This window comes from Caretta caretta, chromosome 1, assembly GCF_965140235.1.
Source record: "Caretta caretta isolate rCarCar2 chromosome 1, rCarCar1.hap1, whole genome shotgun sequence".
Taxonomy (NCBI): Eukaryota; Metazoa; Chordata; order Testudines; family Cheloniidae; genus Caretta; species Caretta caretta.
The window spans coordinates 325,940,263-325,966,564 of NC_134206.1; the positions used below are offsets into that span (position 1 = coordinate 325,940,263).

The following is a 26,302-nucleotide window of genomic DNA, read 5'->3' on the forward strand; positions in this document are numbered from 1 at the left end:
CTTGTTCTCTTACTTTGTGTTTGCAATAATCTTTGAGGCGCCTAAATGAACAGTTCTCTGTCTACTGGTTTATAGCTTTTCCATATGAATGACAAATTATTTCCCCCATATGTTTCTAATAGGGCTGGAAATCGTTCTTCTTTTTGTCTGTTCTTGCAGCAACAGAAGTGATGTCAGTACAGCTTTGGTACAGTAATAGGGCTGGTTGGCTGATTAGTTTAGTTTGGCTGAGTCATCTCCTCTCATTCAGTTTAAGGAGAACTTCCCTTTGCATTCTATGGGGAGTTCTTCTAGAAAATGGTTTAGACAATAGGAACCTTAGGCTATGTTTTGAGTTCTGCTGGCCGACTAGCTGTCTTAGAAGTAGTAGAACAAAAATATGGTGGGTCCTTTATAAATAACAGTTACTCAATGCATCAGAGATCGTGTGGGAAATTTAAAATACATACATTTAGAAAATTTTACATTACCAATTAGATTAAAAGGGTCTCTGAGGAGGTGGATGATTGAGCCAGAACTATTTGGCAATGCCCCTTGAACATAAAATGAATAATTTGCTCCACGTTTGGGGAATACAGCAGTGTTTCTAATTCCTTTAATCTCTTCAAGCCTGGACACTTCTGTACCAAATAATGGGAGTGGCATCATATTAAGTGCTATCATATTTTAAAACATGGACTTGAATGAACCAAGCTATTGGCATGGACTGAGAGGTATATCTGTCAGGAGGATAGTTTAACGTGTCTCTGTGGTGACTGTTTTGACAGGTGTGTTGATGGTTATTATGGAAATCCTCTCACAAGAGAGCCTTGTCGCCCATGTATGTGTCCAGAGTCCCCTGAAAGCAACAGATATTTTGCACATTCCTGTTACCAAGATCCTCACACTTTGCAATTAGTCTGCAATTGTCATGAGGGCTACTCAGGTATGAAACATATTGTTTAATTTTCAGCATATTACAGTTCTTAAGGAAAGATTGAAAAATTACAACTAATTCCCACCCATCTGCTCAGCGACAGAGTGGAATAATGAAAATAAGGTACATAAATAAGGCTAGTGTCTGGTTTATTGGGACAAAGGGGGAAATCATGTAGTAACTGATCATCCAGCGACAGCAAATAGTACTACAAAATTAATGTTCCAACAAGGAACTAAGGAAACCAGAAGAAACCCAAGAAAACTGGACTCAGTGAAGCAATTAATCTATTTTTACTTTCATTTATTACTGATTAAACCTGTTGTCTGTCCTTCTATTAACTCCTTATGCATTAAAGCTCAGATTTGAGAAAGTGTGCTCCAAGATCGGCCGCTCAATCTGCGACTCTTCGGGCAGATCCTCAACTCGTGTAAATTGTCATAGCTCCACTGAAGTCAATAGAGCTGTCACAGTTTATACTACCTGAGGATCTACCCCTTCAGACCCCATTTTCAGTGGTGCTGAGCTAAAGTCAATGGGAGTTGCAGGTGCTCATCCTCTCGGAACTAAACAAGCCCTGGATACCCAAAAACTGAGGCACCCAAAGACTAAGTAGTGAACTGTTTTGAAAATGTTGGTTTAAAATGCTGCCCCATAAGAGAAAAGCTCTTTATACGTGAGTTTTGATCTGATCTCTCAATCACTGCAGAGTTTTTTCTTACTTCGAACTATTGTTTTGCAACTGGGTGGTTTTGTTCTGGGTTATTTTACATGTTGCTGTTTTGGTAGCAACTTGACTCTATTTCTTAGTGTCAAATTAGTCTTAATCTCCAGGGGGGAAATGAAAGTGCTTTTCCACTGCTTTGTCCATCAGAATGAAACCAGCTTATTTTTGTGAGATAGAAAAAATTACCTTAAATGAACGCTTAAAACAGAAAATAAAGTTAGCTGGTGTTTCTATCCAAAGATCCTCAGGAAAAACATAGTTGATACTTTTTTCTTTCACCAGCTATTCCTAAAGGAGAAGGAGTCAGGTAGAAATGGCAGTGCTAGCCTTATTTCCTATTTGTAGCATGTATTTAAGACAAAACCTTTCGTTCTCAAAATATGCTGCCAACTTCTGACATAGTATCCACCTTTACTTAGTCAAAACTAAATAGCAAGACATGCAAACACTGTGTCAAATTCCATAATCTTTATTCAGGTCAAATGCCCTTTGCAGGCCTGATTAAACCCTGAAGGATTGTACTTGTTCTGACCAGTACTTATCCAGGGGACTTCTGCCATGAATAATTACTGAGGATCTGGTCGTACCTCAAAGATCTGCACTCAGTGAGAGATCTCCACAGTTAGTCACCTGTCTGCAATATCCCACTTCCTAAGAGCCTATGAAAGGCTCTGGAGACTGTTATGGACCAAGACCAGGGAGTGGACAGGTGTTGGTTGGGACTGAGCCAGCCAGAGGTAAAGTGGAATCACACTGGCCCCCAACCAGCCCATTAAGATTTCTGAGATAAAGTAATGTAGCCTCTTGGACAGCTGCAAGTAGGAGGGGCCCTGGAACTCCATTGCAGCTGTAATGCCAGGGTGAGGAGGCCCAGAGCCAATAAAGAAACAGAGCCTATATGAGGATGGCCCTGGCTAAGTCACTCAGGAGCTGGAAGGATCATGGGGATCTGTTGGGTTCTGGGACAGATCTGTGGCTCATGCCATGAGTGTGGAAACCCCCTAGCTTCCCATTGGGTGTTTGGGGGGAAATCTCCTCAAAAAGATTCCTTCAGAATTTTCCAACTCCTAAAACCACTCTCATAGGGACTTCCTTGGTAAGAGATGTTGCGGTGGAGGAGGGAGGGAAAGGGCTGCACATTTCCAGCCTCTGGCCAATGTGGTACATATAATCTTAACCTACTGTACAACTAAAATGCAACAATGTCCAATTGGATGATATAAGGTTACTTGGGAAACTTGCATCTAAATCTAGGTTATCACAGGCAGTAGGAATTGTCAAACAGTTTTGTCAAAAAATGATTTCACTTGTGTTCCTAGCACTCAGCAATTGATTTTACCTTCCTTTCTGGCAGGCAATCGGTGTGATGAGTGCTCCAGTGGGTTCTATGGGAATCCAGGAAGACCAGGGGCTCAGTGTTTGCCATGTTCCTGCAATAATAATATCAATGTGATAGATCCAGGATCCTGTAACAAGGTTACAGGAGAATGCTTAAAATGTTTATACAACACACAGGGACCAAACTGCCAGTTCTGCAAACCAGGTCACTTTGGGTCAGCACTTCTTCAGAACTGCAGAAGTAAGTAAACAATTCAATTGCAAGTAGATATTATCACTAAGAACTAAGATCTGCCTTAAACAAATCATGGTGCACAGAGGGGTTGGTTTTTACAGAGCTAGTAAAACACATGATGGAAACTGGACAATTTATGTAATACTGTCTTCAAAGTGCTGAACAAAGACTCATTAATTATGCCTGCACTGTCAGTTAAATTGCCATTCCTAGTCATTCTTCAAGAATTCCTCCCAGGGTATATGGCTCATATGAGAGAGTCCACTATGAAATGAGATGTAGTACAGTACTATGCTCTAAGAAAAGAAGCAAAAACTTGTTCCCTTCACAGAGAAACAAGAATTAAAGGTATTAAAATGCATTTTTAACATTCTCTTATTTTACCCAATATAATAACTGGCATTCTCTTTCCAGGGTGTACTTGCAATTTTTCAGGTGTGAACCCAGCAATATGTCCACCTGGAAATGGAGTTTGCCTGTGCAACCGAATGACTGGAGTATGCCCTTGCTTACCTAATGTAATAGGTTCTACCTGTGACCAGTGTGCTTCTGGCTACTGGAACATGTCTAATGGAATAGGATGTCAGTTCTGTGACTGTAACCCAAGAAACTCTCAAAGTAACCAGTGCAATCAGGCAAGATAACGACTCTGCTAGATGGGAGATGTAATGTTTGAAGTTACAGGGACATTTTGAAAGAATCTCTCATAAATTATCAAAATCTTTTGTTTTTCTCATTGTTAATAACAATTTCTTAGAAGTTTGAAGCTGTCACAAATTAATTTATCTTTTTTTTTTTTTGTTTGGGTGCATCATACAATACATGCTGTTTTGTTATGGAGGGTTTGCTCATGAACAATGAGCTCTTTGCGTTCATGTATCTTCCTGAAATGGAGCACTGAAGCATTTTGTGTGGAAATGGCACACACAGATTATATGCCTTTATAATAAGGGGGAAGGGGGAAGAATTAGTCAAGTGTGTAAGGGGGAAGAATTAGTCAAATTTTGAACCCAACAGGCAAACTCGACAGTGTCCTTTTAAGTGTTTGTTTGCATGTGGTAGTAACTGAAGTCATGTTGTTGTAGCCACGTTGGTCCCAGGATATTAGAGAGATAAGCTGGTTGAGGTAATATTTTTGACAGAGGCCACTTCACTTTGAATGGTCTCTCACAATATGTTAACTACTTGTGCTAAACAATCCATTCCACCTCGCATTTTGCATCTGAAGAAGTGGATTTTTACCCACGAAAGCTTATGCCCAAATAAATCTGTTAGTCTTTAAGGTGCCACTGTACTCCTCCTTGCATTTTGCTGTGACACTGGGAGGACCTTTCGCAGAAGTTGGTCCAATAAAAGATATTGCCTCACTCATCTTGTCTCTCAAACTGAAGTCATGTCATTGGTTTATATCTTATCATGAAATGAGTTGTGTTTTATCATATTTAATCTATATGTACTTCATAGGGCTCAGGGGGTTCTGGAAAAATCCAAAGTTTTTCCAAGGCTGAATCTGTGGTTGAAATTCTGATCCCTTTGAAATCAGTGGGAGTTTGGCCACTGACTTCTACGGCAATGGGATCTTATCCCATAGTTCTAACAAAAAGAATTTCAGATTTATTTTATAAGTGTTTTCTGTTTGTTCTTTAGTTTAATTGTTGGAATTGTAATTTTTCCTAGTCAAATTAGATCTTAACCTTTCGAAAGTTAGTACAGATTTCACCAGTTAATTTCACCAGGTTAATTTTATTGTTTTAATTCCAAAATATGTTTTCTGGGACAATTTGCATAGTGTAAACTTGAGCTTCTAAGTTACAGTTACTGTATCCCGAAACTGGGATCTAAAGATCAGTAGTTTAGCCTGGAAGGAATAAGAATTAGATGAAGCAAATTTTCTATATACAACAGAAAAACCCTGCCTTAGATGAGCTGAAAATAGCCAGGGGATAGCTGAGTTTAGGAACGTCTACCATTCATCTTCTCAGAGGTCAATAATGAGGTCTGGCACATGTGAAATCCTTCATCTCAGTAAACTAAGGGCATTTCCATGCATCCATTTTGCTTTCACTTCCATCTGTGTGATTTCCCAACTTTTAATCATATGTCACTAAGCAGCTGGAGCATGGTAATATTTTTTGGGAGATTTGAGCCAATCCTATAACTCATTCTGTTTTTAAAAAAAGCATGAGAACAATCCCACTACATCTTTTGTGCAGCTGTATGTCATAAATCACAGAGGAAAAAAATGTATCTATTGAATTAAATGTTTATTCAGTTGGCTCGTGCTATTTCTTCCAAATCATATTCCTGAGACAAAGTGGGTGAGATAATATCTTTTATTGGACCAGCTCCTGTTTACCACACTCACCTTGTGTCTCGAATATCCTGGGACCGACACAGCTACAGCAACACTGCATACATAATCATAGTACTGGCAGTTGTTTACTGAAGGCTGTCTTTGCAGTTCACAGGCCAATGTCCCTGCAAACTAGGCTACAGTGGAAGACGTTGTGATGAATGTGAGGAAAATTACTTTGGCGATCCACGGATGTATTGTATTTGTAAGTATTATTAGGGGGGATGTAGTGTATCAGAAATCACGTATTTTCTGTAAATGTTAGACCTTCATCTGAATATAATAGACAAGGCATACAAATAGAGAAATAGTTTTGATTTAGCTTTTTTTCTGGAATATGGATTAAAAACCATTACATAATATTTACCATGTTTGTCACCTGTAAGGTTATCATAGATTCATGGAAATTAGAGTTAGAAAAGACCTGTTAGATCACCAAGTCCATGTCTATGCAACTCCAGCATTGTTCTCTATGGTACATTTTACAGCATTTTGATTAGTCTAGTTTAAATGACCCATGAGATGTGGCATTTAGCCGTTCTCTAAGGAGATTATTGCCCAGCCTGACAGATCTCACTGTTAGATAATAATAGTATATAATGGTGCATAAAAGAAACCTGTCGTACAATGGTTCGTAAACTTTTTCCCACTACAAACCCATCTTAGTGAATTATTTCTGTCCAGGATCCCAGACAGCATGGAGGACACAATTTTGTAGAGCAAAATGCATTGTGACCTCACACACTGTACATGTGAGGTCATACTGTGAGGAGCAAAATGGTGTCCTCTACACAGTAGGGGTTACCACAACCCCATCTGCTGATGACGCAACCCCATTGGAGTCACGACCCACAGTTTGGGAACCACTGGTATAGCAATTATTTGTATAAAAACTGTGTTTTGCTTATTGTGATCAACATGGCAATAGTGTTTAGGACTAACTCCCTTCGGTGCCTTGAAAATCCTAGCCTAAATGGCCCAATACCAATATGTCAGTAAATGGCAAAAAAATGTTTATTTGTATTGAATTGCATTATCTTTCATGTTTTACCCCTATAACTTAACTAACAACTAAAAGAAACAATGTCATGTTCCTGCCTCCCCCTGTAGCATGTACGTGTAACCAGGAAGGAACTCGCAAACCCAAGTGTGACAAAGAGACTGGAGCTTGCAACTGCCGCATTGGTGTCACTGGAAAGCTCTGTGATCAGTGTGGTCGAGGCTTCAAACAAGAATTTCCCATATGCTCTCGGTGTCACCTTTGTTTTGATCAGTGGGATAATGAAATTACTACCCTATCTCAAACTGTTCAGGGGTTCATGAGATTTGCTGCAAATCTAGAAGATAAAAGAGACACAATGCCCAGCTGTGATATGCGTTTCAAAGGCTTAGAAGATAAGATTTCTGAAATAGAAAGAATTTTAAAAACTCCTGTTCTTTCATTGGAGACATTCTTAAACATCAAGGATTTTCACGACTACATTCGGTAATATTTTCTCTTGTAGAACAGAAGGGCGTTATAAATGTCACTGAATTGGAAAAGCAATCCTCCACTGTACTTTAATAGTTGTGCAATGTATTTATAGTTCTGTTTGTGATCACCATGCAAATGCTGGATTGTCAATTAATGATCCTAAATCATCAATAGATTTATTATTGTGTATCCTATTAACAGCTCAAATCCTCAGCTGCATCACAGCACTGTCGGATGCAGTTGAGGAGAGGGAGGGGCCAAGTTGGCTATAAAACACTTTTTCACTTCCCTGAACCCAAGGTCAGCTTCAGGCTGGTCCATCCCACCAGCATAATTTAGAACAACTGCAGGTCTGCTCTGAGCTGTGCCCAGCTGGAGATTCAAGCAGTTCCAAACTTTAGGTGCTCAGAGAAACTGAACTTCCAGCTGACCAAAATCCTTTAAGATGCCCACAAAGCCTGCAATAGCCGTAAGAGCCTTTCAGTGGGCAAATACAAGCACCCCAGAGTCCTGGATTGCGTGTGCCTGAGACGCCGGGCTTGTCTACACTTACAGCCCTGCAGGGGCACTGCTGCACTGTTGCAGCTGCATCGCTGTAGTACTTAGGGAAGGCGCTACCTTCATCAACGGGAGGGCTTCTCCCATCTGCATAGGTACTCCACCTCCCTGAGAGGCCGTAGCTGCGTCGACAGGAGAAGCCCTCCCGTTGACATAGTGCTGTCTACACCAGGAATTAGGTTGATGTAACTACGTCGCTCAGGCCCGTGGATTTTCCACACTCTTGGGCAATGTAGTTATACCGACATATGTTTGTAATGTAGACCAGGGCACAGACTTGCACATAATTCAAGTGCATGTATAAATCATGCCTTTGCCGTACAATTTCTCTGAAAAGCAGGGAGGCTTCTATACTCACAAGGGAGTCAGTATCTGAAGCTACATATAATAAATACATAGATTAATAACTGACTAATGTACAAGAGCATCACAGCATCAGGATGTTATGCTAATATATAAGTGAAACTAATGGGGTATTGGTATCCCATCAGAATAATGGGAGAGGTGAAGCAATCATGTTGACAATCCAGTCAGAGCAAGGTGAGCACGAAGGGAGGAAAGGCTCCAGTGTAGCACGTCCTAAAACTTACAGTTAAAAACACTTCAGAAAGAAGCTCCAGGCTGGGAGGAAGCATTGGAAGAAGGAATGGGGCAGTGACTAAGGCTGAGTCTACACTACACAGCTTTTAGCGACACTGCTGTGTTGCTATAGCCGTGCCGCTAAAAGTTGTGCAGTGTAGCCGCTGTTTGTCAGCTCTCCTGCTGACAAAATCTTCTAGCCCCAATGAGCAGGGTTAGCTTTGTTGGCTGGAGAGCGCTCCTGATGACCAAAGCACTGTTCACATCGATGCTTGAACAACAAACATTTTGTCTTTCAGAGGGGTTAAAAAAACACACACCCCTGAAAGACAAAAGTTTTGCCGACAATTGCCAGTGTAGACATAGCCTCAGGACCCATAACAGTCAGGAGATGCACCTGAAAAGACTTTAAGAGGCCTGGATTTAACACCCAGACTTTCAAAAAGCGTGTGATTGCAAAACTACAATGGCATGCTGCAAACAGGTATTTGCATGCACAAATAGAGTGGCTGAATGCCTAATTAGCCAATCAGTTATGCATTCACCCACTCTGCACATGCAAATTCATATTTGAACATGTGAATCTGGGGGTTTGCCAGGCGTTTGGTGTTCAAACATTTTTGCGGGAGCATTGTCTGCATCCTTCACTGGCAATTTTTAACAAAATTCCATGATTTCAAGCATTTGAGGAATGGAAGATTGATAAATCTCCACAGCAGGTTTTATCATGACCAATCTGAGCTTGAAGCACACAGAATGGCATCCTTTCAGAAAGTGTCAATAAAATTGGGAATGTAAATGCTGGCCTTTTTTCACTTAGTCCTCTGACCTTCCTAAATATGATGATGCCACAAGTGAATGTTTCCTTCTGGTCTAGGGTAAACAGTTGTCATCTAAAATAACATGTATCTCACTCCTAGATTAATAATAAATCTTGAATGATTACTGTACAATTGCACTTTGCTCCTGTAGACAAAAAGTTGCACAAATGGACCTATATCTCAATAAAATGGATGAATTTCCCAACCTGAATGGGATCATACATGACATTAGGAAAGAAGCTGACCAGCTATATGAAAGCCTGAAACAGAAAATACATCTATATCACAGTTTGAATAATTTGAGCCACAAAGGTAAGAAGACCAACAGCTAATCAAAATAAGAGAACATTTTTCATGACGTTTCACACAATTTTTCTCCAATTTATTTTGCATGGTTTTAAACCCTCAGATTTCAGCTTTCCATAACATCTCAAGAGTTTAAAAACTGCCATCATTTTTTCACATATCAACTTGCAAATCCACTTCTAGCTCAAAATTCCATGACTTCAAGCATTCAGAATTTAATACAGAAGTACCAGAGCAGCCATGTAAAAAGGCAGAAGAAGGCCTCAAAAGCCCCCTGATTTATAATGGGTTGGGAGTTAAGAGGACCTGGGTTCTGTTCCCTCCTCTAACATTGACTGGCCTTAGTAATATTTTGTAAAGAGCTCTATAAATGCAAACATTATTTAATTAAGAAGCAGGTCATATCAATAGCATACACTGTGGCCAAAAGGGCTAATGTGATCATTGTATGCATAAAGAAGGGCGTCGCGAGTAGGAAGGTTATACTACCTCTATATTTGGCAATGATGCAACCATTACTAGAATACCGTATCCAGTTCAGGTATCAACAAGTCAAGAAGGATGTTAATAAACTGAAGAGGGTTCAGGGATGACATTTTGTATAGGGATAGACTCAAGGAGTTTCATCTATTTAGCAAAAAGAAAAGGAGTACTTGTGGCACCTTAGAGACTAACCAATTTATTTGAGCATGAGCTTTCGTGAGCTACAGCTCACTTCATCGGATGCATACCGTGGAAACTGCAGCAGACTTTATATATACACAGAGATCATGAAACAATACCTCCTCCCACCCCACTGTCCTGCTGGTAATAGCTTATCTAAAGTGATCATCAAGTTGGGCCATTTCCAGCACAAATCCAGGTTTTCTCACCCTCCACCCCCCCACACACAAACTCACTCTCCTGCTGGTAATAGCCCATCCAAAGTGACAACTCTCTACACAATGTGCATGATAATCAAGGTGGGCCATGTCCAGCACAAATCCAGGCTTTCTCACCCACCCCCCCTTTTCCCGGGGACACACACACACACACACAAACTCACTCTCCTGCTGGCAATAACAAAGCCCGTTGCCAACTGTGCCCACATATCTATTCAGGGGACACCATCACAGGGCCTAATAACATCAGCCACACTATCAGAGGCTCGTTCACCTGCACATCCACCAATGTGATATATGCCATCATGTGCCAGCAATGCCCATCTGCCATTTACATTGGTCAGACTGGACAGTCTCTACGTAAAAGAATAAATGGACACAAATCAGATGTCAAGAATTATAACATTCATAAACCAGTCAGAGAACACTTCAATCTCTCTGGTCACGCAATCACAGACATGAAGGTCGCTATCTTAAAACAAAAAAACTTCAAATCCAGACTCCAGCGAGAAACTGCTGAATTGGAATTCATTTGCAAATTGGATACTATTAATTTAGGCTTAAATAGAGACTGGGAGTGGCTAAGTCATTATGCAAGGTAGCCTATTTCCCCTTGTTTTTTCCTACCCCCCTCCCCCAGACGTTCTGGTTAAACTTGGATTTAAACTTGGAGAGTGGTCAGTTTGGATGAGCTATTGCCAGCAGGAGAGTGAGTTTGTGTGTGTGTCCCCGGGAAAAGGGGGGGTGGGTGAGAAAGCCTGGATTTGTGCTGGACATGGCCCACCTTGATTACCATGCACATTGTAGGGAGAGTGGTCACTTTGGATGAGCTATTACCAGCAGGAGAGTGAGTTTGTGTGTGGTGGGGTGGAGGGTGAGAGAACCTGGATTTGTGCAGGAAATGGCCCACCTTGATGATCACTTTAGATAAGCTATTACCAGCAGGACAGTGGGGTGGGAGGAGGTATTGTTTCATGTTCTCTGTGTGTATATAAAGTCTGCTGCAGTTTCCACGGTATGCATCTGATGAAGTGAGCTGTAGCTCATGAAAGCTCATGCTCAGATAAATTGGTTAGTCTCTAAGGTGCCACAAGTACTCCTTTTCTTTTTGTGAATACAGACTAACACGGCTGTTACTCTGAAACTCATCTATTTAGCTTACCAAAAAGAAAGTTAAGAGGTAACTTGAAGTCTAGAAGTACCTACCTGAAGTACAAAAATTTGATAGAGGGTTCTTCAGTCTAGCAGACAAAGGTAAAACAAGATTCAATGGCTGAAAGTTGAATCTATATAAATTCAGATTGGAAATAAGGTGAACATTTTAAACAGTGAAGTTAATTAACCATTGGAACAACTTACCAAGGCTTGTGGTGGTTTTTCTAACCATGGCAATTTTTAAATCAAGATTGGATGTTTTTCTAAAAGATCTGCTCTAGGAAGTATTTTGGGGAAGTTCTATGGCCTGACTTCCCATATAACATAGACTAGATGATCACAGTGATCCCTTTGGCCTTGGAATCTGAATCTGAATATTCTCACAATATACATCTGGGGAAAACAGAGCTCAGAGTGGTGAAGTGCCTTGCTTAACATCACAGAAAATTGCAGTTTTAGAACAAGGTTCCTGTTCGCACTGCATTCTTAAGTGAATTATGCTTAATATTAACTCATGCTAAGTAGAATCTCCATCAGCTGGTAGGAGTAGTAGGAATGATATCCTCATAGGCCAGCTTCTAGAGAATGAGGCAGAAACACTGAGCAGATGTTAGTCCATCCATTAAGAGCAGTGGAGTACATACAGTACAAACCACCCTACTGATTGATCAAAACAAATAATGCTCAAGACAAGAAAGATCTTGGATTTTGGAAGCCTATGGCTGGAATGTCAAACACCATACAATACAATAAAGAACCTAACTCTTATTTCTATAATACTGTCAGAAAGATGTAAATTGATTCCAGCCTATAGAATATGTGTACATTCAAAGTGGGCTTGCTGTTGTTGTTGTTTTATTAATGTGCTCAGTGCTTACATAAAGCAAAATACCAGCACTTCTCTAAATTCAAAGTTTCTTGCTGTTTTATTTCAATAAGAATAAAATGGAGCTAAATAAGATTAAAAGAATGAAACAGAGGATGAAAGATAAAGCTGAAAGAAAGAAGGAAGGAAAGAAAACAACTAATTGTAGATGATCCACTCTGCCACACCCCTTTGTGCCTGACTCCTCCATTCAGGCTGGTGCACTAGTGTTTCAGCACAGCATGGTGCTATTCCCACACTGATCACTTCCTGCTCAGATTTTCTCAAAGCAATCCATAAAGCTGGAGAAACCTATTCAGAGCAGGGCTAAGAAAGAACACCTTATGCAAAGTGGTAAGCAGGTCACTGATTTATGTACCTTGGTAGCTTAACCCATTGATGCCGTTTGGTCAGCTTCAGAGGCTTTTTCATACTTTCAACCTTTTGGAGACCAACAGTCAGACATTCATATATAACACCCATAATTGAGGTCTCTGGTTTATACTACATACGGAGTCATGGCCCTATGCAGCCATTAGCCCTGCCACCAAGTATCTGACAGCTCCAACAATAAGCACTGCCACCGGGCTGCCAGTTCTCTCGTGAGCCTTCCTCCCTGTTCAGTTTGTTTTTTCTTTCCCTGCATCTATCCTCAGTTTGGTGCCAGCACCACGTCAGAGTTGTTTCCCTTTGGTGTGATGTCGGTCTGGTGAGGTTAGAAAGCCTGAGCCATGGGTGGGGAATGGGACCCCACACATCTGTCTTTGCATAAGACCCTGAAAAACAGAGCATCAGTAGTGCATAGATCTCCTCCTAAGTATTTGTTTGGCTAGCAGTCGAGAGCATGTCAATATTATAGTGGTTAATTAAAGTTGCTGGAAAGACACAAACATCAATGTCCTTAAAATGAATATTCACAATTGATGCATACTCATTAAATTAGCTCACTTCATCAGATGTATACCGTGGAAACTGCAGCAGACTTTATATACACACAGAGATCATGAAACAATACCTCCTCCCACCCCACTGTCCTGCTGGTAATAGCTTTAAGCTATTACCAGCAGGACAGTGGGGTGGGAGGAGGTATTGTTTCATGATCTCTGTGTGTATATAAAGTCTGCTGCAGTTTCCACGGTATACATCTGATGAAGTGAGCTGTAGCTCACGAAAGCTCATGCTCAAATAAATTGGTTAGTCTCTAAGGTGCTACAAGTACTCCTTTTCTTTTTGCGAATACAGACTAACACGGCTGTTACTCTGAAACCACTCATTAAATTAACTTTCCAGCTCCGGCTTTGCAGCTTGATTCAAAACCTGTTGAAGTCAAAAGTTTCATTAACTTCAGTCAGCTTTGGATCAGGCCTCTAGTATCCAGCTGAGGCCTGGTCTACACTAGAAAATTAGGTCAGCATAACTTCCTTCTCAGGAGTGTAAAAAATTCACACCCCTGAGCGGCGTAGTTAAGCCAGCCTAAATCCCTGCAGACAGCACTAGCTTGATGGAAGAATTCTTCCATTGGCCTAGCTACTCAGGGAGGTGGATCATTTACACCAATGGGAGAATCTCTCCCATCAGCGTAGGTAGTATCTATAGCGCTACAAAGGTGTAGTTGCAGCAGCGCAGCTATGCAGCTGTAGCTTTTTAAGTGTAGACAAGCCCTGTATTTGGTTACGAAAATAGAAACCTATGATATGCAATGACCTATAAATAATATCTCATTGCAATGAAGCCACTTGAGTCTCTACTCCCTGCACACGCTAACAGGGTGGGAGAACACAGTGCAAGCTGTAGTTTTTATGAAACTTTTACAACTTTTTCTTTACATTTTAAGTTTTGCAAAATGTGTTGAGTTTCAGAAAAAATTTCCTTTAAACTATTGTGTTTCAATACAAATTTGAGAGCTTAAGATAAGGAAACAAGAAAGGTTCTTTCTTGAAAGCATTTCTTCTCTTGTTTATGGGATTAACAGGGGAATAAAAAAAAATGTAAGAATGCATCAAATCTAAAATTGCATTTTTCCCAAACCACATGAAACCCCAGAAATTTCAATCTCTGTTCTACATTTATGTCCCAATTCAGTAAAGCACCTCTTTAACTTTTAAGTGCTATGATGAATAGGGATAGGATTAAGTGCTTTACTGAATTGTGATAATAGAAATGACCATTTTTAGGGGTTTTTCAATTGGCAAAATTAATTCTCCCATCCCATCCTCAAAATAGCAGAACATAAGAACTGCCATACTGTGTCAGACCAGTGGTCCATCTAACCCTGTATCCTGTCTTCTGACAGTGACTGGTGGCAGAAGTGACTGGATGCTCCATCTAGTCAATAATTCCATCAGCTGATGAGCCCTTGATACAAGTAAATAGCTGTCTGAGTCATTAATCAGAACCCGTTCATACACCGGAATCTTTATTTGTCTGCCCCATATCTTGGACATCCAAAAACGATGTGGGAACCATCCCTGTTGTATCTGTTTTTAGGCTTTCAATAGCTAGAGCTCTAAAATAAAAACTCCATAGCTGGCTGAATAAAGGATTCACAAACCTGACAGAAAATCACAATCCCTGGCTTCCCCAGCTTAATTTCCTTTCTCATGCAGAGTCAAGAACCAGCTGACAACCTAGCGAAGCTACTGCCACTCATCATGTATCAAGAATGTATTTGTTAGATACAGTAAAATATGGTCTGCCTCTCATATTAAATGCTGTTTCTCTTCATGTAGATTCCTTCAGCAACATCAGGAAGTATTACCAAATGTCATCATTTGCTGTAGAGAAAATCAGTGGAGCAATCCCCATCATAAGATATTCAGAAAACACCAGGGATGGCATACTTGCCATGTTAGGCAATCGAACCTCAAAAGAAAACTATACCTTGGAGCAGCTCAGACTATTCAAGATTCCAGATATCCAAAAACTGAATGAAAAGGTAAAGTGCTATGGATTTTATTTTTAAAAGGGAGATAAATAAAATACTTACTTTTGCTGTTGCCAATCAGTAACACTAATATACACTCTTTTTTCTTTCTTTCTTTTTTTTTTTTTTGTGAAGGAATGTTTGCAATACTTTTAAATCTGGAAAAGGAAATCTCAGGGTATGTCTACACTGCAATTAGAGACCCGTGGCTGGCCTGTGCCAGCTGACAGGCTCACAGGACTCCGGCTGCGGGGCTGTTTTATTGCAGCATAGATTTCTGGGCTCAGGCAGAAGCCCAGGCTCTAAGATCCTGTGAAGTGAGAGGGATCTTGGGGATGAGGTCTTAAAAACAGAGGTACTGTCTGCTCTGTATGGACACTAAGGCCCTGTCTAAAGGTCATATGAGATAAAGCCATGTCAAAGAACCTGGTTACAATTCTGTTGTCTAGCCTGGTTACAAGCATGGTTCAGTTTGGAACACAGATTGGATCTTAACCATGTTTTATAACTCAGTTAGACCTATGGTTTCATGGTTAGGCCATGGCTTTACTCATATAGTTAAGGTTCAGCCTACACTTCAGATGTGAACCACAGATGTAACCAGGCGAGGGGATGAGCCAGCTCTAACTGCATTCCTTGACATGACTACATTTATACTGTACACAGAGCCTCAGCATCCCACAGCACTTTTTGCAAGACTAACTGTTTTCACTGTTGTCATTGTCCAGAAGGTTCCCCCACTTCATCAACTATTATATAGTGTGTGTCAGCTGGCTCACTGCCCACTATCCCAGAGGTGCCTCCATCTCAGTCGCGTTGTATTTTGTGAAGTATTTTCGGATCCTTTAGGAGAAAAGTGCCATTATAAATGTCAAATATTCTTCCTTGCTCCAGTATTACATTTCAGAATCCTGAAAAGCTCAACACGTGTTGCTTCTTGCCATTAACGTGCTTTTATTGCAGAGTTGTGGGCTACCAGGAAACCTGCCGTGTGTTGTAACTGCTTGTGGGGGAGCTTTATGTCGAAATAGCAATGGAAACGAACAATGTGGTGGCCCAAACTGTAATGGAACTCTTCCTCTTTCTACAAACGCAGTCAAGAAAGCTGAAGAAACAGACATGCTGTTAAATAATTTGACCAGACACCTACAAGAGTCTGAAAATCAGGTGCTGTATAACCGAATCTAGTGTATTCTGAGGAATAATTTGGCAGCCAAATGTGATGCAGGAATTAAGACAAAGAATCTGACTAATCCAAACGGTCATGTCCAGAAGGTAATTGCACAATTTATTATAAAAGGGACAGTGTCAAAATTAGAGAGACAAGGTACATCAGGTAATATCTTTTATGGAACCAAATACTGTTGGAGAATGAGGCAAGCTTTTGAGCTACACAGAGCTTTTCTTCAGGTCTGGGAAAGGCACTCCAAGTGTCCCAGCTAAATACAAAGTGAAACAGATTGTTTAGCATAAGGAGTTAACACATATTGTGAAAGAGGATTCAGAGTGGACCATTAAAACCTTTGCAGGCATAGAACAAAAAAAGGGGAGGGTAAAAGGTTTACAGATTGTTATAATAAGCCGTCTTTATTAAGACCATGATTTTTAATTTCAGAGTGGTAGCTATGTTAGTCTGTATCAGCAAAAAGAACTTTTAGTGTCTAGCACAGTTATGATTTTAAGCTCCGAGTCTCATGCTGTGAAGGTTTCCTTTGAGGCCAAGGACTGAGAGGTCAGATATAAAGTGACTGCTTTGTGACAAGTGTTCCCTCAAAAGTGGTGCAGTGTTTTTGTGTTTTATCATTTTTCTGTGTGACTGTCTAGTTTCACCCACGTAGTTGTTATTAGGGCATTTAATCCACTGGATGAGGTATACCACACGTTGTGATAGGCATATGTAGGACCTATAGATCGTGAAAGGTGTTTTGAGGGGGGTTTTGATCATTATAGCAATGGAGAGATGTCTGCAGGTTTTGCATCTGTTGTTATGGCAGGCTCTGGTGCTGCTCTGAGTTGGTGGGTCCTGGTCTGTGGGGAGCTTCCTTCTGATGATGAGATTGTTGAGGTTGGGGGGATGTTTGAAGGCCAGAAGAGGAGATGGGAAAGATTGATTTCAGGATGTGGTCCCAGTCGAATATGGGTTGTAATTATTTAATAATATACCATCTGGGTTCCAGTGTGGGGTGGAAGGTGATAACTAGGTGTGTGCGTGTGTGTGTGCGTGTGTTTGATCAAAAGTTGTTGTTGTTCTTTTCTGTATTGAAGCAGGTTCTTTTGCGGTATTTGAGTGGCCCATTCTTGAAGCGATCTACTTGTCTTGTGGAGTGTCCTTATATGGTGAAGGCAATTTTAAGTGTGCTAAGATCTGTATCCTGGACTTCCTCCTAGGAGCATATTCTGTGGTATCTGAGGGCATGGCTGTAGATGACAGATTTCTTGGGGTGGTTACTGGATCTTTGAAGGTAGGCATGGTGGTCCATGAGGTTCTTGTATACAGTTGTCTGTAGAGTTCCATTGTTGAAGCTGATTGTAGTGTCCAGGAAGTTGATGTTGATGCAGGAGTGTTTGAGAGAGTGTTGGATGGATGGGTGGTGGTTGTTAAAGTTGTGGTGGAAACCTGAAGGAGTTAGGTCATCTGTCCAAAGGATGAAAATAGCATTGATGTATCTTAGGTATATCACAGGGTTCATGGTGTTTTCAGAAATTCTTCCTCAAGGTGACCCTTTTGGGGAGCCATCCTAGTACCCATGGCTGTTCCCATGGTTTGGACACAGTATTTGTTGTTGAATGTGAAATTGTTATGGGTGAGGATGAAATGGATGGGTTTAGTGATGTGTTTGGGGTGGATAGCTGAGTGTTGTCCATTGTTTGTAGATATTTGAAGGAGGCAGTGATGCATGTCGTCATTGCGAGGGAAGTTGCTGTGTAGGGAAGTGACATCCATGGTGGCAATGATGGTATTTGGAGGGAGACTGTTAATGTTGCAGAGGTTCTGGAGGAAGTCAGTTGTGTTCTGGAGGAAGCTGGCCCTTTGTGTGGTGAGTGGTTTGAGGATGATCTGATGAGTCCTGAGATTCCTTCAGTAAGAGTGCCAGGGCCAGATATGATGTTTGTATATCTCGGCAAGCATTAGCAGGTCCCTGGGGTGTGGTCCTGGGGGATGAAGTTTGTAGAGTTTCTTTTGGATTTCTTTAGGAAAAGATTTGGTGATATCTTCACACACAAATGTAAATTGTGCTGTGGGATGGTCTTTGAGTTCTTTATAGTAGATGGTGTTGGAGAGTTGTCAGTCGGCCTCTTTAACGTAGTCATCATGGTTGGGAACTACAGTGGTGCCTTTGGCACATCACATCTACCACAATCTCTCCACTGTCAGGAGGACAGCTATGCAGTCCCTGAAATCCAACCACCAGATAGTGATCAAATCAGCAGACACTAAATTTATGATTTATTAGAACAATCTGTAACCCAATAACTCCCCTTTTTTGTCCTATGACTGCAGAGCTGTTAATGGGCCACTTTACTCTGAATGAGCTCTCACAATATGTGTTCATTAGTTATGTAAAACAATCTGTTCCACCTTGTATTTAGCTGTGAAACTCTGAATACCTTTCCCAGCCGTGAACAAGAGCTCTGTGTAGCTTGAAAGCTTGTCTCTCTCACCAACATAAGTTGGTCCAATAAAAGATATCACCTCACCCACCTTGTCTCTCTAATATTCTGGGGCCAACATCTGCCCACAATACTACAAACAGTGGCAAAAATGTTGATGTGCTGTCATTGTCTTCTAAAGTGAACATCTACCTCTTTTTTGTCCCAATGTGCCTTTTTACATCAAGGAAGAAATGTCATCTAGTGGCTAAAGCACAGGACTGGGAGTCAGGAAAGCTAAATTATATTCCTGCCTGTGCCACAGACTTGACAGGTGACCTTGCAAGACATTGGTCCTGATCCTGCCAAGACTTAACCACTTGCTTAACATTATGCACCTGAATAAGTCCCACTGCATGCTCATTGATATCAATGGGATTCCTCATGTGTATAAAGTTAATTTAAGTTCACAAGTAATTTTTTTAAAAAAGCCATTCTCTGAAGGCACACTCTTTTTAAATAGTTTCTTTCACTTTTAAAAATGTCTTTACAAATATGAAGTGTTCTGTTCCTGTGATGTTTTATAAGGATCTCTTCAGTTGCCAGGTCTCCCTTGCTAACTATGTAACAAAACAGTGAAAATGACTATACATAAAATCCTGTTAAATGCACAGTAAACAAAGTGGAAAAATATTAAAAATTTGTTCTCGTTACTAGTTTCTTTCAATCCTGATAATCTTAGGTGATACTTGTGACAATAATAGGTCCAACATTTTCAGACAGAAACTTGATTTTTCAGGTTGACAATGTCCCTTTAACCTCTCTGGGCCTCGGTTTCCTCATTATAAAATACAGGTGATATTTACAGTACCTTACAGGGAAATTGTGAGGATTAATTAATCTGTTTGAAACACGTGTGAAGCATTCTCCCCCTGGATTGTGGAGAACCAGTACATAGAAGTTTCACCTAAACACAGTATGGCCTCCAGCAAAACAAACACCTGTTTTGCTGTTTAAAAAACTGTTGAAATATAGCTAATTAAAATAAAACCGTCAACTGGGGCCTGGTCTTCAGTAGGAAATTAGATTGGTATTGCTACCTTGTCAGAGGTGTGAAAAATACACAGCCCTAAGCAATGCAGTTAAACCAACCTAAATACAGCACTAGGTTGAGGAGAGAATGATCCCATTGACCCAGCTACTGCCGTTCGGCGAGGTAGAGTAACTACCCTGACAGGAGAATCTCTCCCATTAGCGGTGTAGGTAGCGTCTTCACTGAAGTGCTACAGTGGTACAGTTGCACTGCTGCAGCATTTCAAGATTAGACCAGCCCTAAATGATTATGAATGTAGTATTGATGGAAACATTCAACTTTTAAAGGCATATTTCAAACCTACTGGCCTTGGCACCATCCTTTATGTAATAATTTTAATAATAAATGTAACAATGTTACATTTTACACTGATTCCAAGCAGAAATGGGGGGTGTAGCTGCAATTATTAGATATTCCTCTCCTTCAGCCTGAATGTCCATATCATTTTAAGAGTGAGTGAAGTGCAGCATCTCGGTTTTTAACCGTGGACACTTTTTGCCCTCAAAACAATAATTGTTTAACAGTCTTTGAAAATGGAAGGAATATGTTATGTCGTCTTTGGTGAAGGTCCAAATGAAGTCAATGCTATAACGCCCACTCAGTTTAACAGGACAAGAAGCTGGGCTGAAGTCTTTTATAAGTATTGTTTTAATATATCCCGATGGGAGCCAAGCTTGCCAAAGAATGACATTTAAACCCTAGAAAGGATAACACTATATTTTAAAATATTTCCAGATTGAAAGCATCAGAAAAATGGCAGAAGAGACCAAGACAAAAGGCTCACGGTTACACGGGAAACTAGAGAAAGCTAAGAATCAAACTGAAATTGACAGGGAGGACGCAAAGGAGTTCATCAGAAAAGTTAAAGACTTTTTGTTAGGTAAATATGCATGGAAAGTTCTTCTTGGTATCCTGCTTCCTGTATTTCAGTATCATATGGCATTTACCTCTCTGCTCTGTAACGTGATGCCTCAGCCTGGGCACCCCCAAAATGCACTGGCATTTTCAGCTTTAAGAGCCACACTGCACACATGTGTCTGATTTGCTGTCTAGACTTGAATCGATCAATCTCTTTCAGTGATGCTGTTTAACACAGCTCTCCCTCCTATGGCATATCAGTATGTTGGACTATTTCCCTGAGATCTATTAAATCCCAACCCTGTGATGACTTATTAATGGGCTTAATGTTAAGCATGTGGATGCAAGTGGTCCAGATGGTTACTGCCTTACACAACTAACTGTTGGTCCAGTCATGCCCACAAGCTCCAGAGCATTTCCCACGTGGAAGGTTCTCTATGGGGAGCCACATGTAGGGAGTGACCACATAGGCAGGGCTGCCAGCTGAAGGCAAAAGGCACATTCAGCCTTCCCCCACTAGTCCTGCAGAAATCAGGACACAAAGTGATACATTCCCCCAGCCCTGAATAGGCTGGCAGAAGGTGACAATGAGGATGGCTTGGGTGGGGTGGGGAGGATCCACATTTATGCAGCTCTAACAGTCATAAGTGGGGCAGAGCATCTGCAACTCCAGTCTACAAGCATGGGGCCTTCTCTGCTCTGCATCCTCACCCCCTGGGAGTTGCATTTCATCTCCCACTCTTCTGCACTTCACCTGCATAAAGCCCAGCGACCCCCTAACAATGCAGTTTTCCATGCTCACTAAGAGGCACCAGGTTGACTGTTGCATGGTAGGGAGGGAACTGGGGACTTTCCTCTCACCCCTCCCTTGACCTGCTTCCTCTCCTTTTTTAAAAATAGCTAGGACAGTGAACACACCAAATCAGTGTTGCCAGCCCTTGTGAATTTCACAATATTTGGTGTTCTTAGAGCCCTAGACCTGGAGTCAAGTGATTACAGCAGAATCTCTGCTTTCATTTTAAAATAAAGTTTCCAGCCCTCATCGCTGTGGAAAAAAAAATAATCCTAAAGGTTCAAAAAACAAACAAACAAACAAACAAACCCAGAAGGCAAGTAAAAAACCCCAGCTTTATTGATTTCTCAAGATTTTTAAGCCAGTCTTGTGGTTTTGATGGCTTGACTTATGATTTTTGAACATTTGGGGTTGGCAATCCAGTAGCATCCAGTCCACTGTGGTGGAGTGACAGCTGGGAACAGAGTTCTCCTTTGTAATGAGATAATTAAGTTACTTTATCAAAAATAAAGGCAAAACTGTGCATAAGTCCTAGTGATTCATAGATTTTGTTTACTTGATAGCAACGGTGAATGAATCATTTATAATTGGTTTTACTCACAAATTAAAAAGGCAGGAAATACAACAGTTAAGGTGCCTATGGCAATGTTAACTCAGCCACACTGAGCATTGCCATGTGTACTAGCTTTTGTTTCTGTTCTTTGTTGTAAAATATTTCTAAGAAAATTATCCTTCGGGAATGAAGGAGTTAACGGTGCCCCCTGAACAGCACACCACTATCATTTCTAGTGTTTAATCTTTGGTAGGTTGTTTTGCAACATTTGCACAAACTTTTCAAATGTTTATTTCCACACAGTCTTACTTGTAAGCCATTGGATAGGTGTTATAAAGCCACCTTCCAAACACTGTGGCCACGTTCACACAACACTCCCCTTGATCGGGTGCATGGGGGGAGAAATGGGCTCTGCACAACACAGCAAATGTGTCAATGATTTAGAGACAGGTTTCAGAGTAACAGCCGTGTTCGCCTGTATTCGCAAAAAGAAAAGGAGCTCACTTCACTGTAGCTCACGAAAGCTGATGCTCAAATAAATTGGTTAGTCTCTAAGGTGCCACAACTACTCCTTTTCTTTTAATGATTTAGAGAGACAAGGAGGGTGACGTAACATCTTTTATTGGCCCAACAGAAGCTGGTTCAGTAAAAGATATGACCTCACCTATCTTGTCTCTCTAATATCCTGGGACATGGCTACAGCAACACTGCAAACATCCATGATTTAGAGCCCTCTGGGGATTGAGTTTTACACCCAAATTTTAATGCATCAGTTCAGAGTAGGCTCAAATCCATTTTTATCCTGCTCTGACAACAGATTAGCAGCACCTTGAAATATAACATTCCACTACAACAAGTGCTTGACCCCTCCTTGCTGTGGTTTGTCAACTTTATTAGCCAGCATAACTCAGCATATATGACACTGTATCAATGTTTAAATTTGCACTGTGCAGAAAGGTACATCTTATTATGTTCTGTACTCTATTTGTTAAAGATGAAAGTGCACCTCCAGAAGACATAGAGAAGGTGGCAAAGCATGTTCTAGTCATAAACCTTCCAAGGACTCCACAAGAGCTAACAAATATGCTTGATAAAATCCAGAACCTTGTAACACACTGTGAGAACTATGAAATAAATGTGAACAAGTTAAATAAACAAAGGAAAGATGCCCAAAAACTTCTGGTGGAAGCCAAACAAGCTGAGTGAGTGGAATATTCTCTTACTGATGTGATAAATCTAAATGAAATTGCAGTGCACATACCTAGGGCAAATTCATTAGTGAAGTCACTCAGTATACCAGCCAGCAGGTGGAAAGGCTACACAGCAAATAAAGTTCTGGACTTTCATTACAGCATGTTCCTACTTTTCATTTGCACTGGGGCCTCTCTCCAGTGGTAATGATCTGACACCTTTCTCACTACGCAAAGCTGTGTAAATCATCAAAAGCTACAGCCCAGATCCTCTCATGTATTTAGACGCCTAATCCCCATTGATAGAAGTTAGGCTCCTAAAAACCTTTGAGGATCTGAGCCTACATCTCTGCTAGATCTTGACTGCTCTGCCTGCTGAACTAGCCAAGCGGACTTGTCAACCCAAGGAAGCTCTTCACTTCATTTGGGACCTCAGTCATTGGGCGGTTTGAATGGTGATACGCAACCAGAGGAGGAATGTGGGGAGGAGGAAAATGTATTCAGCTTCTTGGCCTCCTGAATGGTAGCACAGCATCAGCCAGCCTGCCGCATCACACATCCCAAACTTAACTTTCAAGTCCATGTTGATTTCTCTTTTTGATGGGTTGCTTTCCCATCCCATTGGGACCAGCAATTCTAGATTTTTGGAAGAGCTGGTGAATGCTGGACTCAAGGAACCAGGAGACTAGTAATGCATTTCTGGGTTTGGGGGTATAAAGGGATTTGAGGAGATGCCTTTTACTGTGCTTATACATAACAATATTATACAACTATTTACTTTTATTTTAGGGAAGCAGCAAAAGCTCTGCCACCTCTTGATGAAATGATAAATAACCTGAAGGAAGCTGAAAGCACGAAAGGACAAACCAAAGACACCTTCATAAGATTAAATGGAGAGATACAAGAAATTAAGACAAAAATCTCACAGGTATCTTGATGTACAATATAGCCAATGATTTTAGTTTATTATCCATTTATTGTGTGATGTTATGATTCTTGCAATTCACTTAAATTACAGCCTGTTTCTAAAACCTAGATTGCAATGCAAAGATCCCAAAGACACTGTAAATTTAGACCAGTGTAACTGTGAACAGATTTTGGCCCAGATATGGCACCAGTTCCACTTTAAAGGGGACTTGTTAATCTGTTTGCCTTAATATACTTCAGTGGTGAGTTTTGCAGGTTAGTTATACATGGCATAAAAGGAGTATGACTTTCTGGTTGTTTTCCTATAGGCTGAGAATCAAGTGAATAAGACAAGTGATGAACTAAAGGACTTTTCAGATAAACAGTCTGAGCTGGAAGATGAAATTACCATGCTGCAGAAGAAAATGCTGACGAATGGGAACCAGGCTGCAAATGCAAAAGCAGATGCAGAACAGGCACAAAATCAAGCTATGGACACAGATAAAGTAATGTATTTCCGTATTCTGTCACATATTCAAGAAAATCGCTGTCCTTCCCACATGTTTTGCACTATTTTTTAATGAAAAGTGTACTGTAAATATGCATATATGCTCCTTCCATGGTTTATTTAAATTTTCCATTATGCCATCCAATTTAGAGTTGCACAGAATTAGAAGTGTTTCCTGTCCATTTTAACTTATCCAGCAAACAATAGTCCTGTTTACTTACATCAATTTAAACAAACACAAATCTTGGACCAGACTGTGATATCCTTACTCTCATTGAATAGTACGTTACATCATGGGGCAAGGTACTACTCATTGTGAGTGAAGGTATCAGTCTTGTCCCTTGCATTTAACACACTTGACTTCAGAGAAAACTGTCTTGTTTTTTCCCCTTGATGCTCAATATAGCTCAAATTCTTAAGTACCCACTAAGTAGAAATTTTCCAGAATTCTGTGTATGGATAACAAACAGCCACAGATCAAAAGCCAAAGTATGCACTGAATGAGCCTCCACACTACAAGAAATCCAGCAGAAATCAAACTGCAACCTTCACAGGAACCAAAACCAAGTAGGCCCAGAGCTAGAAAGTCAATATTATAAAACCAAATTTGTAAAAATTATGCTATGCCTAGTTCATTAAAACTGAATTGAGCCTTGTGTCTAAAATGGAAACAAACCCAAAATCAATAAAGGGAAATAAACTAGGAATAACACATCTTTTAAAATCCTGCTTAAATTATATTTATTATCCAGCTCTATCCTCTCTTTATTTTGGATTGTTCAACAGGAAAGATTGTTTTTATTTTGATTTCTGCTGGATTTTGCATTTTCAGGGCTTCATTCAATGCATATTTGTCCCGAGTGAGTTTTAGATTAAAAAGAATTAAAGACATAATGTGTGATTCAGAGAGGAACGGTAAATGAGGTAGAAAAATCTCTGCTTTCTTCGTAGGTCAAATAAATTACAGGGCACGTCGTTACACAAAATAAAGTGGGATTTTTTTGTTTGTTTGTTTTTGTTGTTGCAGGAATTTACCAACCTTGAGAGAAAATACACCATTCTGCAAGAAAAAGTAAAAATGAAAGGGCTTCCCAGAGAAACATTAGAGAAACTGAAGCAGCTGAAAGAAGCAGCAGAGAAACTGGCTGAAGAGACTGAAGAAAACATCAAAAGAATAACAGGTGTCCCCCTTTCATTTCTGTGCCCAGCAGTGAAATACACATGAAAATGCTGAAAGACGGAAATATAACCTGAAGGCCTTGTCTACACACACAGTGCACTGCCTTACCTACAATCAGTTTTAAAAACCAGCGTAGTTAAACTACTGCAAACAGTTTCAAACTCGTTACCTTGGTTTAGTTTGTGCCTGTCCATTTTCTAACACAAGCTGCTATAAGCCAAGTTTAAATCAGTGTAAGAGTGTCCACACAGGGTTTTGCAACGATTTTACTGAATTGATTTAAAAACACACTGCTCGCAACATTGTACCCGAAAGCACAATCCTGCCCAGTGCTGAGCACCTTTGGTTCCCATTGGAATCAGCAGGTTTGCCAGGGGAATGGGGAAAAGTTATTCAAGTGGTGAAAATTTGGGATGGGTGGGGAGGGGTGGAATACAACAAGCTCCACTGGAGCCAACGGGAGGTGAGGCTATTCGGCACCTTGGAAGATGAGGCCCTT

The 26,302-nt window shown here is 40.6% G+C and overlaps 1 protein-coding gene and 1 long non-coding RNA gene across 4 annotated transcripts in view; one reads left to right on the forward strand and one right to left on the reverse strand.

Annotated features, from left to right (window-relative positions):
* LAMB4 (laminin subunit beta 4) overlaps nt 1-26,302 on the forward strand; it is a 98,823-nt gene that overhangs the window by 70,959 nt on the left and 1,562 nt on the right. Inside the window, exons 20-32 of the mRNA XM_048836315.2 lie at nt 768-925; nt 2,998-3,222; nt 3,631-3,851; nt 5,678-5,774; nt 6,680-7,055; nt 9,153-9,313; nt 14,938-15,143; nt 16,095-16,298; nt 20,551-20,695; nt 23,014-23,221; nt 23,999-24,137; nt 24,445-24,621; nt 25,651-25,804. Of these exons, the coding sequence (XP_048692272.2) occupies nt 768-925; nt 2,998-3,222; nt 3,631-3,851; nt 5,678-5,774; nt 6,680-7,055; nt 9,153-9,313; nt 14,938-15,143; nt 16,095-16,298; nt 20,551-20,695; nt 23,014-23,221; nt 23,999-24,137; nt 24,445-24,621; nt 25,651-25,804 (2,471 nt within the window). The remainder of the gene's footprint in view (nt 1-767; nt 926-2,997; nt 3,223-3,630; nt 3,852-5,677; nt 5,775-6,679; nt 7,056-9,152; nt 9,314-14,937; nt 15,144-16,094; nt 16,299-20,550; nt 20,696-23,013; nt 23,222-23,998; nt 24,138-24,444; nt 24,622-25,650; nt 25,805-26,302) is intronic.
* The window catches only part of LOC125630408 (uncharacterized), a 43,499-nt gene that overhangs the window by 6,158 nt on the left and 11,039 nt on the right, over nt 1-26,302 (reverse strand). For all 3 annotated transcript variants that reach the window (XR_007354660.2, XR_007354661.2, XR_012666581.1), the window contains exon 4: nt 2,983-3,073. This is a non-coding gene — a long non-coding RNA (uncharacterized LOC125630408). The remainder of the gene's footprint in view (nt 1-2,982; nt 3,074-26,302) is intronic.